The sequence below is a fragment of the Nannobrachium achirus genome (assembly GCF_963921795.1).
Source record: "Nannobrachium achirus genome assembly, chromosome: 9".
NCBI lineage: Eukaryota > Metazoa > Chordata > Actinopteri > Myctophiformes > Myctophidae > Nannobrachium > Nannobrachium achirus.
In genome coordinates, this window is record NC_137818.1 from 4,478,687 (window position 1) to 4,497,252 (window position 18,566).

Below are 18,566 nucleotides of genomic sequence, written 5' to 3' on the forward strand. Positions count from 1 at the left end.
GTCAACGGCGGCGAAAAAGTTAAGAGGCTTTATGGAAACGCCACTACTGACACTGTCTGTCTGTCTGTCTGTCTGTCTGTCTGTCTCTCTCTCTCTCTCTCTCTCTCTCTCTGTCTGGTAGATTGTTACTAGTCCTGTGCCCGGTGTAGGGATGAGACGATAAGCGATATTATCGTATATCGTGATATAAAACACTCACGATAATCGCATCGTGGAGATTTAATTTATCGTGATAATTTGTAATCCACGTATCTCGAGAACCGTTCATCCCACCGGCTTCAGATTCGGCACGCGCGTTCCCCGCCGCCGCGCGGAGTGCAGTGCAGGGCCTCGACCCGACCCGACTCGCGGTTTTCCGAAACCGGCGCAAAACGTTCGGAATCTCCTTATGCGGCGCTGATTGTTGACATCAGGCTGTTCCGGAGGAAATCGGCGCAAGCGCTGACTCATTGTGACATCACTTCATAAAAGGCTGTGACATCACGTATGACAACAGGTATATTGGGGTTTGCATTAAAGGGTGGGGACAAAGGCTAACAGATGGTCAAAACGGGTCCTATGACAACAGGTATATTGGGGTTTGCATTAAAGGATGGGGCATTCATGGGGTCCGCTCCAAAAAAGAAAATAAAAGAGACAAAATATCCATATACGGGCATAAAGGGACACAGACGGACAGATACAGAGATCTCCATATATGGGCATAAAATGGACACAAATAGACAGATATCTCCATATATGGGCATATGGGCATAAAATGGACCCAGAACTATATCTGCAGTGATCTCCATATATGGACATAAAATGGACGCCGACAGACAGACAGATACAGATATCTCCATATATGGGCATAAATGGACACAGGCAAACAGATGGTCAAAACGGGTCCTATGACAACAGGTATAATGGGGTTTGCATTAAAGGGCGGGGCATTCATTCACTATTTACATCGTTCCCGAGTTGGCCAGGTCGCCGACTAGACGCTGGGCCGCCCGAAGGGCGGCCCAGCTTCTAGTTACCCAAATTTGGGAATTCTTCCACATCGCGGCTGTTGCCATGGTGGCGACACTGTGTATCAAAACGCAGACAGACGGTCATTGGGTAAATGAATAGTTAGATATATCGTTGCTGTTCGTTAGACTAAAACCATGATGAAAAATGTTCATCAACTACCTTTTTTCACTGAAGAAAACAATTAAAAACATGACTAAAATTAAGACTAAATACAGTATGTTGACAATGTGGTCAACAAATAAAAAGTAGACGCTGTTATGGAGGACTAGTGGAGAAGAGATCCAGTAGAACTAGAAGACTTAAGGCTCTTTTCCACCGGAAGCGATAACGATGACGATAACGATTTAAAAAAGTGCGTTTTCAATTGAAGTGGATCGGCAGCATCCACCCAACACCGATAAAGACAGCGATAGCCTACAACTACATCGTTAGGATCAACAACGATGTGGTTAAGATCACAGTGATATGGAACTGGGTCTCTGACAAACAGCTCGCGATGCGCTCTGCGCGAGCGGCTGTTAATTGGCGCCTCTTCACATTGATGTCCGATAACTTTATCGGACATCAATGTGAAGGCATAATTATCGCTGTGATATTTTATGGCTATCGTCATCGTTATCGCTGCCGGTGGAAAAGGGCCTTAAAAGTCATTTTATGTTTGGTTGCGATAAGGTGTTGCGCTGCTGGATAGACATGTTGTCTGTCTCGCTAATGTGTCTTTCTACCTGACTGTGTGTGTGTGTGTGTACGTGCGCGTGCGTGCGCGCGCGCGTGTGTGTGTGTGTGTGTGTGTGTGTGTGTGTGTGTGTGTGTGTGTGTGTGTGTGTGTGTGTGTGTGTGTGTGTGTGTGTGTGTGTGTGTGTGTGTGTGTGTGTGTGTGTGTGTGTGTGTGTGTGTAGGTAGGAAACCACATAGACATTGTGTCTAAGAAGTGGGTTGCTCAGGACGCAGGGATCGGAGCAGGCATCGACTCCTACTTTGAATATCTGGTGAAAGGAGCCATCATGCTGCAAGACACAGAGCTGATCAACATGTTCCACGGTTAGTTATTACCTACTGTACCTTATTAACCATCTACTGTACCTTATTAACCATCTACTGTACCTTATTAACCATCTACTGTACCTTATTAACCATCTACTGTACCTTATTAATTACTGTACCTTATTAACTACCTACCTACCTTACTAGTAAGACTCCCTAATTGGGAGATAAGCGACCGTAAGTTCGCAACGTGATTTGAGAGCAAAATATGTAGGAGCAGTGTCCAAAAAAGTGTTTGAAAAAATCGTCCTGATGGTGGCGCTATATGGGACAGATCCATGTTGATGACATGAGTGTAGACATACTGTGTACCGATTTGCGTGATTTTAGGGCAACATTTGTAGGAGCTGTGTCCAACAATGTGTTTTGCAAGAATTGGCCTCATGGTGGCGCTAGAACAGGGGCATGTGAGAATTGATGGGTAGAGGTTGTGGTTTGGCAGGCAAGGAGTGTGTGTGCAAAATTTGGCATGGATCGGGGCAACGGTTGCGAAGATATGAGCAGGGCAAAAGTGTGATGTGTGACAGACGGACAGACGGACTGACAGCCGGTGGAGGTTTTGATTGTGACTTGATAGAAGACACAGAGCTCATCAACATGTTCCTGGGTACCTACCTACTTTATGTCCTATGATCTTATTACCCACTGGCCCTCATTTATCAACGTGGTGCAGATCAAAATATTGGCATACACCGAAATTTAGGCAAGTCTCGACATTTATCATTTCAACGTGACTTTGACGTTGGCGTAGGGTAGGATCAAATCTCATGTCAAGTTCAGAGGTGGTGTAGGATTCATCCTACAACACTTTGTTCTATTGTAGACATGCGGAGCAGCATTGTCTAACTGTCAGACAGGCAATGGACACATGTATCCACTCGAAAATGTATATCCAACACAATAAATACATTTATAAAAAGCATAGCCGGCTACATCTTAGACATGCACGTCGATTTTATTTCCAAGTTACAAGCAATTAAAATCTAGCGATATGGAAGCAATCTAATATTAAGTGCTTTAACAGCAGATCTGGCTCAGAACAAGCATAGATATGGCCAGCATTTTCGGGACCAGCGCGGCGCCGCTGTAATCTTACATTTTCGTGGACCGTGAGCCTGTGCCCAGCGCACGCTGCGGATGATTTCTTTGGGGGGGCCACGGCCCACCGGTGAGATGGCCAGCCTGTGCGGGAAAATATGTGTCCCAGCGCGGCTGACGGCTAGTCATTGATTTTTTTTTTTCATTTTCATTTTTTCATTTCATTTGAAAGCTGGGAAACATAGCTACAACATGGGTTATTGGTTGTGGAGATTGACCCAACAGTTTTGAAGATATGGCTTATAGAATGATGCCATGCTGAAATACTACTTTTGAGATATTCAAGTTCTAAATTTGGGAGGACCAACAGAATTATGTCCCGATCTCTCACATTAATTAAAAAAAGTCTTATTTACATGCAGAGTTAAGCTCTGGCGTTTAAGTGAAATGTAGCCTGATATTTATGACATGCTTTTGTGGCTTTATCACATTTTAGAATAAAAAAAAAAAAAAAAGTAATTTCAGCTGTGGTCTAAAGTAGTGGCTTCCGAAATGGCTGCCCCAGTGTCATGCTCAGTCACATATGATTGCTAGTTTAAGCACTCAAAGGCGCGTTGCGCTCGTCGCCGATATTGGGTTAAATTAATATCCAAACGTAACCGTGGAGTCTCTCAATTTATACAGTAGCTACTGTACACTATGCTGGAGTTAATGATGAAACCCGATGCTCCACCTGTGCCCACAGCTCACCATCTTCGCCGTGGGCACCGTGGATTTATTTTTGCCACCCAGAGATCGGAGTTAGAACCAACCATCCCCTCATACAAAATAATAGCAGCTGCACTCAACACCAGCCATCCTTCATCCATCAATGCTTAGCCTATTCCATTCTTCAACCACTGCATTCTGATCACCTTTAGTTTCCAGGATATATGTCATTAATGTGGCGAGCCCGTGATATCATGGCCATGGGGAATTATGATTGCTTGTAACCAAATGAACCCGCTCTGTCTGCGCACAGCACGGATATGGTTTAAATTAATATACAAAAGGCATGGCAGTGACTTGTGTCATTCATGTCGGCTGTAGTGCTATAGCCTCCTTGTCAAGATTGTACAGTTGGTTATCCCACATTCCCACTGTCAAAGACTGCTGTGTAAACTACCAAAAATGTGTGTGTGTGTGTGTGTGCGTGCGTGCGTGCGTGCGTGCGTGCGCGCGTGTGTGTGTGCGCGCGTGCGTGCGTGCGTTTGTGGGACGCGGACAAGAAGGGAAGTTTATTAGCTTTCCTTTCGCTGTTAGGACATATTCCGCTTGTTCTGGTCGTAAAGTCTGGGCGTTTCAAGAGTATTTAAGGGCGTGTTATTTAAATTTCAACCTGGGCACTTATCAACGCTGGGATCAAATGTACGCCAGGTGTGTCTGTTTAGGACGTGTTCGTAAATGCCACTTGAATGGAAAAAAATCACACCCGTGTGAACTGAGCGGTGGTTTACCCACCAACCCGCCCCCCCACACAATTGAGAGTAAATTATACCGTAAATGGACAAACTTCCTCCAAACAGAGACAAAAAAATGTGTTGCCTTTTAATAGAAATAAATCGTGTTTTCCCATTTCTAGTAAAATAAATATGTATGTTATTGAAGCCACTTCCCTCTGGGTTCATTATTTATAGGATTGCTGCTCTGTCGATTTCACAGCGCCTTGACTCTGTCCATCACTCTGCCTTAACACTCGGGTGACTGAAAAAAAATAATTTCCACTCTGACTGCATTTACAGAAAGTTCTGTTGTCTTCCAAATGTGAATTAGCATTTCAATTGACCTCAGAGCGCAAAAGGTGTGAAATTCTCTCCTTGCTTCTGGGAGGGGCGAGGAATGGGTGAGACCTGTCTTTATGACCGATAACTAACAATATAATGGTATATTATTTCATACTTAGGAAACGTTTCAGAAAGGGAAAAAAAAAACGAGAACATATGTCTTGAGTATTTACGAAAAGTCATGGAAGGGGAAATTTCTGACACTTTCACAGGGAGAGTTATTGCACACAAAATCGGTCAAAATTACCTGTTAGTCACCCGTGTGTTAAGAATCCCAGGGCTAAATTATTAGTGCCACAACCAATAATTATAGTAATGATGGTATAAGAACAGAAAAACACTAGTATATCTTAACTGTCGCTGGAGTAGCGTCTGCAATGTTGTGGCCCTCGGCTTGTACCCTAGACATAATTCGGCCCTTGGGGAAAACTAATTGGGGAACCTTGCTTTAGTGTCACAACAGGGTGTTTTTTTGTTTTTTTTAAACTTAAATTTGTATTTGCAATTTTCACACATGCATCACAGTACAGGGTTTACAATATTCATTTCAAATGTCTCTTTTCAGTCCATTTCAAAGTTCGGTGGTGGTGTCATCCTGTTGGGTGTTATACATAGTCCATTTTTCCCACTTCTCCAGGAATAGGTCTTCATGCAACCTAAGTTTGTGTGTAAATCTCTCCATTACATATATTTCCTCCACAATGCACAGCCACTGCTCACAGCTCGGAGGGTCAGCTTTATACCACAATCTTGTAATTGCTTTTTTGCTGGCTGCCAGTAGTACCTTGATCAGATACATGTCCTCTCCCCGTGTGTTTTCCTGTGTCAGATTCCCTAGATACAGTACCACACTTGTTTTCGGTATTTCGTATTTTAGTATCTCCTTTATTACTGACCATATGTCATCCCAATATTTGTCTATTTTTGGGCAATTCCAAAACATGTGTTCATGGTCAGCATCCATGTGGCCGCATAGCCTCCAGCATGGTTGTTTCTCCGCTGTATAATTTCCTCTGATCTTTGGCGTTATGAAATATCTGATAACATTTTTCCAGCAAAATTCCCTCCACAGTCTAGAGCTTGTGGCACAACAGGGTGTTTTAACAAAGAAACGAGCCTGTATGCATATCAATAAACCTGTATAGTAGGCCTACAGTAGGTTTTGAGCGGCATGCGTGTGGCGTCTCTAGATAAGCGACCCCCCCCTAAACATTGAATGACTCCATCTCTCCTGTCTTAAGGTGGATTACTGGTGATAATCTTGGCACAGCCTCCACCACTGTGCACTTTAAAACAAAACGCCAGACGCCAGAGATTAGTCTGGTTTATGGTCTCTGACCGAGAGGCTGCATAAACACTGGTACCTGTTCTTATTTAAAGCCCTGGCTGGAATGCTGTCTGCTTGTATGTGTTCCACGCTGACACGGAACAATAGCTGTGAGTCGTCAGACCCGCTCCGCTCCAGTGACCTTTTATTAAAGCTCAGGAAATTCCCCAGGCTCTGACAGAGTTATTGAGCAAGGCAGCATTTCTACTGGCCCCACTTCTTCTGTGTGTCGCGTTGAACTTGAACAGCTTTAACCATTGTTTTATGCTATGATAGAAAAATATGAATATCCAGTCAGGGTGAAGTCAAACATTTATTGAAGATTTCAGCAACAGAGTAACAGCATTCACAAAAGACAGGGCTCTGGCCTCCATGGCCAGAGCTTGGGCCCCGTGGGGCAGAAGCCTCCTCCTCTCCCATTATCAGACAGTTCTTATACTCCTCATTCTAACAGAGAAGCTATTCTAAACGTGGTCTTATAAGGACATGTACTAAACATAAAGCAACGTAGAAACAGTTACAGAAATAAGGTTTTGCTAACGGACAGAAGAAGTAAGCTTGGGGGAGACAGCTCAGCTGTTAGATTGACAGCTGTAGTTGTTTTGAATTAGCATGTGCACTGTGAAGGCTGGTTGACCATTCATTCAATGAGATTAAATGGAAGGAAAACAAGTATATAATACACATATTTGTTACTCTATAAATATTTCTACCACAGCCATACAAAAAATTGCATGTTGCAAGCTCACAGCGTGGCACCGAGTGCACGTGGCAAACGTGTGCAAGTCTTTGAATATATTGACCCGATTCTATAACTGTCTTCTAAATCCTTCCTCTAAATCAGTGGTTCTCAACATTTTTCATGTCAGTGGACCCTCACAATTACATGTATTTATTTGGCCGCGGACCCCCATCTCAAAATATGTTGTTTCAGGGACCAGCCAGAAGCAGAGATTTGAGTTACAAACGCTTGCTTTGAAAAATATATATAATCAAAGATTTGCAAACATTTTCAAGATTTTTCAAAAATAGCAGCTATACAAGCTCACAGCGTGGCACTCTGTGCCGTGCTGTGAGCTTGTATATCTGCTAGTTTAAACTGGTTCAAACACGACACGATGCATTCCAGGTCTAAGCCCCATTTCCACTGTAGGGCCAACCCAGAACTAGAACCAGAACTTTCCAGAACCAAGAACTTTCAAGAACCTGTGAAGTTCCGGAACCAAGTTCTGCTTACGTTTCCATATAACCAGAACTAACCGGGAAGGTCCCAAAAAAGAGCAGCAGCACTGCTGGCCCAGAACTAAAGGTTAGTTCTACCTCAGGAGCAGGACCTAAAAAAGGTTCCAAGAACCTTGTCAGGAATCGGGCCGTACGCAATGGAAACAAAACCAGAACTAAAAAAATGTGTTCAGGTTCCTGAAAGTTCTGGTCCCACCTTGCAGTGGAAAAGGGGCTTAAATGGGTGAAAGATCAACTCCATGCCATCGTTTGGTTAGTTCAGTGCAACGGTCCTCTATACTCCAGATTGCACCTGTTTTCATGTATTTATTTAGTTTTAGTTGAGCAGTTTTTTTAGGTACTGTTTAAGTCATTCTACTCCTGATTCACATTCCTTGTCTAATCTGTACTGGGGGTTTGGATTGTGTTCTATTATGGTAACCTACTGTAAAAGAGACTTGGCCCTTTACAGTACTCAGTGTTTAAAGTAAGGTTATGATGGTGATGATACCTGCCTATAACCTTCCTACTGTATCTATACATTCATTAGTAACTTTTCTTTCACCCGGAGAAGAAGAAATACAACCATGTTGATCCGTGTGTAAGTTATGGTCCATAGAAAATAGGCAGATTTGACCAAACGCGCGTATGTGGGAAAAGAAGGCGAAAAGAAGTGCAGGGACGTCTTAACGGGGCCGCTGCACTCCAGGGGGGACTGGGTAAGATGCATGTGGACGTCTTAGGCATCTCATGTGTTAACATGTCTACCTATTGACCTACCTACCTGTTCCTCTACCTAGTTATTACATCTATTTACGGTCCTACTTAACCTAGTCAGTCTTCTAGTTGTCTGTGTTTTAATGAACATGCTATTGTTTCATTCCCTCCTAGACTTCGACCGCTCCATCCAGAACTACACTCGTTTTGATGACTGGTACCTGTGGGTCCAGATGCACAAAGGAACCGTCTCCATGCCCGTGTTCCAGTCTCTGGAGGCCTTCTGGCCCGGCCTGCAGGTCAGTTAATACTTGCACGCACGGTGGCACAGGGGCGCAGTCGATATGATATGATTTACTATATTATCGTGATGTTAATGCCGGCGATTCAATTAATCGATTTTCAAAGTTCAGAATCGATTTTCCCGATTTTATTTATTTATATAAAAAAAAAAGAAAAAAAAAAGTGAAACTAACCTGAAGGTGAAATAACCACTTTCAGTCAGAGTAAGTACAGGTCCTAAAGGAACAGTTTTAGGTCATGAGGATGTCATGTTATGGCTAAAGCTAGCACAGTGCTGTAGGCCTGCAGCACAGCGACTGTTTTATGACTTTATGACTGTTGTGTTCTGTGTTTTCTGGCATCTTGACCAGGAACATGTTGTTGCAATGTTGTACCACTGGCACTTTGGCTGAAATAAATGTCAGAAAGATTGACTAACTTTATTTGGCTGCATTGATTTGAAGTATATCATTCAACTTTTAATGTTTTATTGCGACCGAAGGTCGCATATACTCTGAAAAACCATGTCGCTTGTATTGTTTAGAATTGTTTTAAAATGTTTCAATATAAAAAAGCTGTAATTTCTGGGGAAAAATCGCAATAATCGTGATTCGAATCGCAAATCGCAGGAAAACGCAATAATCGTGATATAATCGAATCGTCACCCTATGAATCGAAATCGAATCGAATCGGGAGGTAAGTGAATCGTCACAGGCCTAATTGTGATTGTCAGGTCGCAAGTTACTATGAAAAGCTCCACCGGCTGTCTGTCTGTCTGTTACGTCACATCACACTTTTGCCCTACTCTTATCTCCGGTACCGTTGCCCCGCCCTATCCTTGCAAAACGTTGCACACACACTCCTTGGCTGGCAAACCACAACCTGATTTCTCACATGGCACTCTTCTAGGTTGGCAGAGGCAGAGCAGAGCCCAGGATTACAGATTAGGCAATTGGCACTGTGTGAAAAATGGGTTACAAAAAGTGGGATACAAATTTAACAAAGGAAACACATACATGCACACACATACACGTACACATACACACACACATACTGTACATACACACACACACACACACACACAGATTAAGTGCGAGGCAATCAGTGGCTCAGGCACGGCACCCCGAGAGGCTTGGCATGGAACTGGCGCCCCAATGGCTTGGCACCCTGGGCATTTGCCCAGTTTGCCCAGGGCATGCACCAGATAAGCCAAACACTACACACATCACAAGATGATGATAATGATGATAATTGTGTGTGTGTGTGTGTGTGTGTGTGTGTGTGTGTGTGTGTGTGTGTGTGTGTGTGTGTGTGTGTGTGTGTGTGTGTGTGTGTGTGTGTGTGTGTGTGTGTGTGTGTGTGTGTGTGTGTGTGTGTGTGTGTGCGTGCGCACGTTTGTGCTGTGTGTGTGTAGTCTCTGCTAGGTAACCTGGACAGTGCGGTGAGGACCTTCCATAACTACTACTCGGTGTGGAGACAGTTTGGCGGGCTGCCAGAGTTCTACAACATTCCTCAGGGTTACACTGTGGATAAGAGAGAGGGTTATCCCCTGAGACCAGGTTAGTTCACTAACTAACTAATCAACCAACCAGTTAACTAACTGACCAGGTTAGTTAACAACACACTCGGTGCCAGCTATTCATGGGTTGCATTTGTAGTCCTACACCAGCCATTTTGAGGACCAACACAGCTGTTTTGATTAACGTAGAACATTAGTTCTATCATGGCAATCGTACAAATTGAACACCTGTGTTGGTCCTCAATATGGCCGGTTTAGGACTACAAATGGAACCCATGAATTTTGAAATAATCTTGGCTGTTTAGTGCCACCATTTTCGGTGACTTTACCATGTTTTCCAACGGCGATCACACACGCGCACGTGGGTGCTTGTGCACCCTCCTCTGTTCTGATGCACACTAGGTGTAGTTTCTCAGAGCGAGGTGAACTATTTTGCTTCCTGCCGCTGTAGCTCCGCCCAGGCACCACTACACACTGTGTGGAATGGAGCACATGGCACTGTGGAGCTCTAGAACAGGAGTTATGCTCGTTTTTTCGTCAGAAGAAGAATTGAACCGGATGGAGGAGTTTTGTTTTGTTTCCGGGTTATTTCTGTATGCTAGGTCTCATAGCGACGGTAGAGCGCTCGGATTGTACTTAACGGCGATATTAATCAGATTAATTATAAACATAGATAGATGGATATTTCTGACTATGGCACGAAATGTGCTGACTGACTGTGGCAGGGTTGATCAGTCCGTAGAGCTCTCACCTTAGGCCATGTGTTCGATCCCGGGCACCACCAGCTCAGTGTATGAGCTGCACGGCTTGGATGAGTGTAATATATGAATTAACAAATTATCTAACAAGGAAAATATGGACTAAAACCATAACTGAACAAGGTACCGGTACTTAACTAACAAACGTACTAGCTAGTAGCTAATAGATTGAGTAAGCACTAAGCAGTTATTGTGTGTTGTGCGCGTGCGTGCGTTGTGTGTGTGTGTGTGTGTGTGTGTGTGTGTGTGTGTGTGTGTGTGTGTGTGTGTGTGTGTGTGTGTGTGTGTGTGTGTGTGTGTGTGTGTGTGTGTGTGTGTGTGTGTGCGTGCATGTGTCAGAGCTGATAGAGAGTGCCATGTACCTGTTCAGAGCGACAGGAGACCACATCTACCTGCAGTTTGGACTGGATGTTCTGGAGTCCATCGAGAAGATCAGCAAGACTCCATGTGGATACGCTAGCGTAAGTACTATAAGACAGTACCTGGCGACCCCCCTCCACCCTGACGAGTTTGAGGAATTACATTTTGTATAACACGGTTCTATTGTAAAAATAGCAGATCTACATGCTCACAACGCCTCGCGTTGTGAGGCATTGTGAGCATGTAGATCTGCTATTTTCAAAATGTCTGCCTCTAATATTTGACAATTTGGCCAATTCAGAGGTACAGTATTAAAAAGTCCTTAAACTGTCACTTTAGAAATGTGCATATAGACCTACTCTCTTTAATATCAATGTCAACATAAACAGTGGAATGTCAACATAAACAGTGGAATAGAGCAGTGGTACAATAATATGGTGACTGATATGAAGGCAAATAACCCCTAAAAAATGGATATACATATATATAAACTATTTTACTGCTTCGAACGTTAACGCTCGTCCCAATTCTGAACGCGGCTCAAAGCCAATACGAACGCAAGTTCTTTTACCTTTTATGATGACTGTAAGCTGATGAGGGGTTGTGCGGGTGTGTACAGTAAAAACATCTCCCGTAATGCTGCTCTCAAATTTCCACCACACGTAAACGTCAATGGATGTCCAATTCACTTCCTGGCTGTTCTCTGTGGACCTGATCTAGAAAATGCATTTCTATGCTCTGAACGACAGAAAGAGGGGAGGGCCATTTCACATCCATTCATTGCATATGTCTTCCCCCTGCCGTCAGTTTGGCTACCGTTACCGTACAGATATATGTGTCCATTGGAAAAGATTTGGTTTGGATATGATCCATAGATAATGTATAACATTGAAAAGGTAAGCTACTTTTTTTGCTGGCACTAGCACAAATAAATAAATAATAAATCTGGCAGTAGAACTGTTAAAAATTGTCTTAAAGTTACTTAGTTTCCCTTTAAAATATGAATATTCTACTTGTGTCCCATGCAGGTGAAGGACTGGCCACTGTACGTGACCCAACAGCAACGATATTAATGTTGTAATGCATGATATTAAAAGAACGGGTACACATTATTGTGTATCATTATTTTATGCTTTAACTATTGAAAAATAGCAGATCGACAAGCTTACAGTGCGGCACCGAGTGCCGCGCTGCGAGCTTGTAGATCTGCTATTTTTCACTGGTTAAAGCATTCAATAAGTCTAGGCCTAAATGGGTTAATATATATGATGTATATTATACTACAGGTGAAGGACCTTCGAGACCACCAGCTGGACAACAGGATGGAGTCCTTCTTCCTGGCCGAGACCATCAAGTACCTCTTCCTGCTCTTTGACCCCGCCCACTTCCTGCACGGAGGGGAGGGGGGGTCCCTGTCCTCCTGGGAGGAGGGGGGGGAGGGGGACCAGTGCATCCTGGGAGTTGGAGGCTACATCTTCAACACGGAGGCCCACCCTCTGGACCCTGCGGCGCTCTACTGCTGCAGCCAGCACGCACAGGACAGACAGGTAGAAATAGGGACTTTAAGCTTGGCGGTTTTGGGTGCATGATGGCGCAGTGGTTAGCGCTTCGCCTCTCAGCTAGAAGGTCCTGGGTTCGATTCCCGCCGGGGGACGCTGTGGGCGCTGGGGGCGTGTTCCTCCCTCCGCGTCATCAGCGCCCACACCCTAGGTGGGGTTGGCGATAGGGCCTTTCTGTGTGGAGTTTGCATGTTCTCCCCGTGTCTCCTAGGGTAGATGCCCTCACAAAAACATGCAGTAGTCATGGTTTCTATACTACCTCCCCCTAGCCAGCCAGGTGCTCCCCAGTTCCCCTGGCGCGGCAGGGGGAGAGCGGAAACCAGGACTACAGGTTAGGTAGTTGGCACTGTGAGAAAATGGGTTGCAAAAAATATAGTAAAAAAAAAAAAAGCTTGACGGTTTTCAGGATGGCTACGTTAGGCGGAAGTACAGTGGAAGAAATATGTAACAAAAATAGGCTAATGTGTTCACTTCCGGCAGAAAGCGTGAAAATTTGCACCTAGGGGTATTGTTGTGCGCCGAATTCAAAAATTGACGGTCCCAAGCACTTTTCCCATGGGATCTGGTGGCTCTAATTCACTTTACCATACAGGGAAAAAAGACCCCCCAAAAAATCTTCTTTAAAGTTATACCATGTAACTTTTTTTATAAAACAAATCTTAAAATTGTCCTAACTGTTAAATCGCTAAGTTTTAGAACCCCCACTCTGTTATTTTCAGCTTCTAAAGCCTTCTCTTTATATGTTTTCTATGATCCCTACCGGGGACCGGTTTTCGCGGCAAAATTGCATCATCACACTACCGGCCAATCACAGCGAGGGTTATACACTGCCGGCCAATCACAGCGCATCTTGGAGTGGGGTCGCTAGGGCTGCCATATTTGTAGTCTCCCGTGTGTCTCTATACTCGGGTGCACGGTGAAGCATGGGTGAAGGAGGGTATCTCCGGAATGGCTGAACGCACAGCAACCAGGGACCCCTCAAAAGATAGATCTCGGCGAGGTGGAGGCAGACGCGGGGGTGTGAGAACCGAAAAACGTCCGAAAGACGCGGACGCGACCGAGGTTTGCTATAGAGCTACTGACCACAAGTTGAGCAACTTACACAGTATAGCTTTAAATAGCATGTGAGGGGTCTATCTGGGGGGTTTTCATGATTCTGAATCCATTGCAAGCATTTGTTTTGCACGAAAAACATTCCTTGGGCAAGAAATGGACCCTACACAACAGTGAAGAGTGATGACTCATCACTAAACCATAGTTTTGTGGGGTACACAGGGGTTAAAGCAAAAAAAAAATCCCGAGACGGAAATTTACCCCCCCCCCCCGCGCTCGAAAAGCGTCTTTTTTTTTTATCGTTGCTGCCATGCTGCCATATAACAGATACAACAGAAACAGGCTCCTGGTTCTCTCACCGTGGTTGACACCAGGACTGAATGGCTTTCCCGTCAACCTTTTCATCCAGCCAAGCCCACCTCAATTTGTTTTTGACCGCACTGAGCACATCCGAGCCTTATTGTCGCTGGCTCCGCCCAGAACTCATGTGCAATTCCAAATAACGCGTCGCTGACTGAACCTATGACACACGTGGGGTAATGTTATGAGAGAAACACTGCGATGCAGTGGAGAAATCTCCGCCTATTGCCATGAACAGTGAACACCAATCATTCATGATACGTTGCTAATCGGTACCAATGAAACACCACCCCGAAGTATTTCATTAGCATCTGTATGGATCACTTTTGTGAGTGACAAATAAATCCCCTCGAATCTCTGATTTGCAAACATAACAAGTGTTCCGTTGCTTATAATGCAGAGAACGTAAGCAAACCATATAGACTGTAGAAAGCAAACGCGTATTGTCAATTACTGCTGCCCCTGTAAACACATATTTAGATAGTATAGCCTACCTGCTGTTTACATGTAAAACTCCAGTGACTTCATCTTTTGACACTGCCATCCATACATTACAGAGAGAGCGACGTCTCATTCCTTTGCAGCATCCAGCTATTGGAATTCAGCGTAGGTCCAAAAAGTTTAACAAACTTCCAAACGGTGTACATCGTTTAAGCCACAGGAGCACTGTTTTCTATCATAAATATGAACTTTATAAATATGAACTTTAGCCAAACTATTGCGGGTAATCCAAGTGATGTTTTGTTTATCCAACAGCATGCATCGCAGTTAGCTTACAGCAGCAACAAGTAGCTAGAGGCATTTCCTCTCAGTGTAGGGTAGCCTGGGCTGGCTTCCAATTTCGGGCTTTTGATCCGGTCGGGAGCGGAAGAGCTCCTACGTTTTTCTGTAGTCCAAAACGGACTACACTTTGGCCGGAAACAACGACCGGAAACAGTTTTAACCGTACTTGCGCATGCACTAAACTGGGTTGAAACTGTTTCCGGTCGTTGTTTCCGGCCAAAGAGCTCCTACAGAAAAACGTAGGAGCTCTTCCGCTCCCGACCGGATCAAACGGCCCGTTTAGTAAACGAAGACCAGGCTTATTTTGAATAAAGGGTGGCATTCACTGAGTTAAGTGTAGGGCGGATTTCAAAATAAGAGCCTAGCGTTATCTGATCAAGTCAAGTCAAGTCACGTCAACTGGTTTTATTTTTAATTCTATTTACAGGAAGTAGTTGGTCTAAATTAGAACTACATGACACACCAGCAAGTCTACGCACCACAGTAGTAACTGATGCTATTATAATTAGTGCAGACGGTTCAGCTTTTTTTCTTTTTTTCCGAATCTTCTCTGAACTCATAAATAGCCCCTAGGGAATCCTCAAGACGGAAATCCGTCCCCAGGACGGAGAACTTTAACCCCTGGGTACATTTCTTGCCCAAGGAATGTTTTTGTGCAAAACAAATGCTTGGAATGGATTCAGAATCATGAAAACCCCCTAGATAGATCCCTCACATGCTACTTAAAGAAGATTTTTGGGGGATATTTTTTTCCTAACCCTAACCCTATGGTAAGTGAATTAGAGAAAAGTGAATTTGAGAAAAGTGCTTGGGACCGTCAATTTTTTAATTCAGCGCACAAAAATACCCCTAGGTGCAAATTTTCACGCTTTCTGCTGGAAGTGAACACCTTTTTCACATATTTCTTCCACTACAGCTGCTATGACGCGACCGCCGTAGCAGTCAAAATCGTTAAGCAAACAGCCGTCGCCAATGCGTTCCCAGCACTTTTACTGAACTCTTTGGTTCCCATGGTGTCGTGTCTACGCAGCAGACGTCGTAGACGCTACGTGGAAAGGTAGCTTCTGCCGGAGTAGGAATGGCTGCGACGGCAGAAAGCAGGTTTATCTATCCTGCACTGATCCATTTCCGGTTATCGGAGCGGACTCCCGTAGCTGTCCTTGCTTAAACTCCCTATTCTAACTCTACTGCTGCAGCCAGCACGCCCTGGTTAGACAGTTATAAATGGAAAATATTAATATCCAGTCAGGGTGAAGGTTGACACTTTATTGAAGAAGATTCAGCAACAGAGAAACATCATAGAGCATCATCATGAATATAAATATATATAAATATCATAGAGCATCATCATGAGTCCTGTGGGGCAGAAGAGCTCCTGAGCACCAAATCTCACAGCGTTCTTATAGTGTCCGCTCTAACAGAGATGCTATGGTCTTACGAGGATGTGCTAAAGATAAAGCTAGTAGTTACAGAAGTCTTCCATATTATGGCATGCAGGCCTACTACAGTAATAGACAGATTAGCATCCGTCAGCTGTTAAGATTAACAGCTGATGTCAAATTAGAATTAGTTACATAGATGTGAAAAGTGACTGCTGCATGTCTAGCACTGGATGAGATTGACAAGGTTCAAGGTTGTACTTTATTGTTACGTCTTTTGTACAGGTACATAAGAGTAAAACATATTCTTGTTCGGCTTCCTTCAGACAATGCAGTGGTATATATATAAAATAAAGCAGAACAACAGAAAACAACACATCTAAAGATAAAATAATAAGTAATAATGACTTAGGAAAGAAAGAGAGTGCAAAAGAGCAAAGAGAATGAAACAATAAAATACACAATAATACATAAACTACAGACAAAAAGTTAGGAAACTTAACTGCGGTCCATTATATCTTTATTTATAATACCAATTGCTATTGTGTTTTATACAATTGTTATTGTTGATTAGTCACCTTTACAACGAGGTAAAGCTTGTAAGCATTGGGCATTCGTGGAATGAGCAACACAGCCAAACGTGTGGGTAGCGTCGACCCAAAAATGTGTCAAAATGTCCTGCAATAATGGTCTGTATTGGTGTTCACCTGTGTTGCTTGGTGCATTGAAGTATTGCACTCTCACACAGTAATAAGGAAAAGAAAAAACAATACAAATTGGCAATTTTTACACTTTTGTTCATTTTAAACTCAGTGTCAGGGAAGCCCAAAACCAGAGTGAATGCCAACCGTCTTGCAGGCCATTTTGGAAAAATGTTTGGGGGCGCAACCCACACGTTTAGCTGTGCTGCTCATTCCATGAATGCCCGATGCTTACAAGCTGTACCTCGTTGTAAAGGTGACTAATCAAGGATAAAAATGATATACATCGCAATACCAATTGGTATTATTAAAGGGGAGATATAATGGACAAAAGTCAAGTTTCCTTTCTTTTTGTGCTGAGTTTATATTGACAGTATAATATTTCTACCACACAGGAGCTGAGGGACACGCTGCTCGGCCTATCGCGTGACTCCTCCCAGCGACAGACGCAGAGCCCGCCCCCCGAGGCCGCGCCCACCCTGCCTCTGGACCGGTCGGAGAGCATCGCCCTGAAGCCGGGCGAGACCAAGAACCCCCCGGTGCTGTCCTGTCCCACACAGCCCTTCAGCGCGCGCCTGGCCGTCCTGGGACAGGTGTTCTCCGACAACACCTGACGTCTGTCCTCGCCGGAGGACAGCGAATGAAGCCCCTTGAGTTGCATCAACTCGTTTGGAGGGGGGGGGGGGGGGGGGGGGGGCTCCTCAGAGCACAGAACACCCTGCCTAAAAGGAGCATCCCAAATAAGTCCTTTTACAGTCTTTTTTTTTACGTCAGAAGTCCACAACACACGACAATAAACCACCCAACAAACACGATTCCTTATAGTTTCATTGTTTGACAGCACAATCATCAGTGTATTTTGGATTCATGTCAATTTGTGTTTTCAGATATTTAACCACTTGAACCGTCAATACTTAATAAACTTGACATTCTTTTCCCCCCTCTACACCAAACCTCTTTGCCGAAAATAGCCGATCTACAAGCTGAGCTTGTAGATCTGCTATTTTTGGCTAAAGTTCTCAGAATATGGACGATAGGGTTCAAGTGGTTGAAAAGGAGAAACAGGTTTCTATCACATCACAGATTTGGAGGACCCCCTGTAGTAACTCTGAGGACCCCCTGTTGAAGACCCTTGACGTAAAGGCTCTTCCAACATCTCAACCCCCTCCCCCACTACATCAGTATACTTGTATCCTTAGTGATGTCTAAATGATCTGGGCTCGGCTAATTGTCACTGATGACCATAGATATGTTCTGAGTAATGGCAAGCTGCCCTTTATGGTCTATACAGGTCTATCCCCAAAAACAATAGAATATTGTGTCAAATTAAATCTTCTTGAAACTTTCATATATTTTTGAAACTTTCATATATTCTAGATACATTGGACATTCAGTGAGTTATTCCAAACCTTTTTGTTGTTGTTAAAATGTTTTTATGGCCTACAGCTCATGATTACCTCATGATATGAAATGTCCATATTTCAAAACATTATATTGGTGTTTTTCAAAATTTCAAAATATTACAATATTACATGAGACCACTCAAAACAAGGATTTATAATAGAGAAATGTCAACCTTCTGAAGTCAGAGTTGATTGAAGTCCAGTGGGAAGTGTCTGCAGTCAGTA

At 43.8% G+C, this 18,566-nt stretch overlaps 1 protein-coding gene across 1 annotated transcript in view; it reads left to right on the forward strand.

Moving 5' to 3' along the window:
- edem2 (ER degradation enhancer, mannosidase alpha-like 2) overlaps positions 1-17,582 on the forward strand; it is a 26,417-nt gene extending 8,835 nt beyond the window's left edge. The window contains exons 7-12 of the mRNA XM_080734083.1: positions 1,914-2,055; positions 8,359-8,483; positions 9,881-10,025; positions 11,083-11,204; positions 12,390-12,650; positions 17,334-17,582. Coding sequence (XP_080590209.1) covers positions 1,914-2,055; positions 8,359-8,483; positions 9,881-10,025; positions 11,083-11,204; positions 12,390-12,650; positions 17,334-17,552 — 1,014 coding nt within the window. The 3' untranslated portion in view covers positions 17,553-17,582. The remainder of the gene's footprint in view (positions 1-1,913; positions 2,056-8,358; positions 8,484-9,880; positions 10,026-11,082; positions 11,205-12,389; positions 12,651-17,333) is intronic.
- Positions 17,583-18,566: the final 984 nt, after the last annotated feature.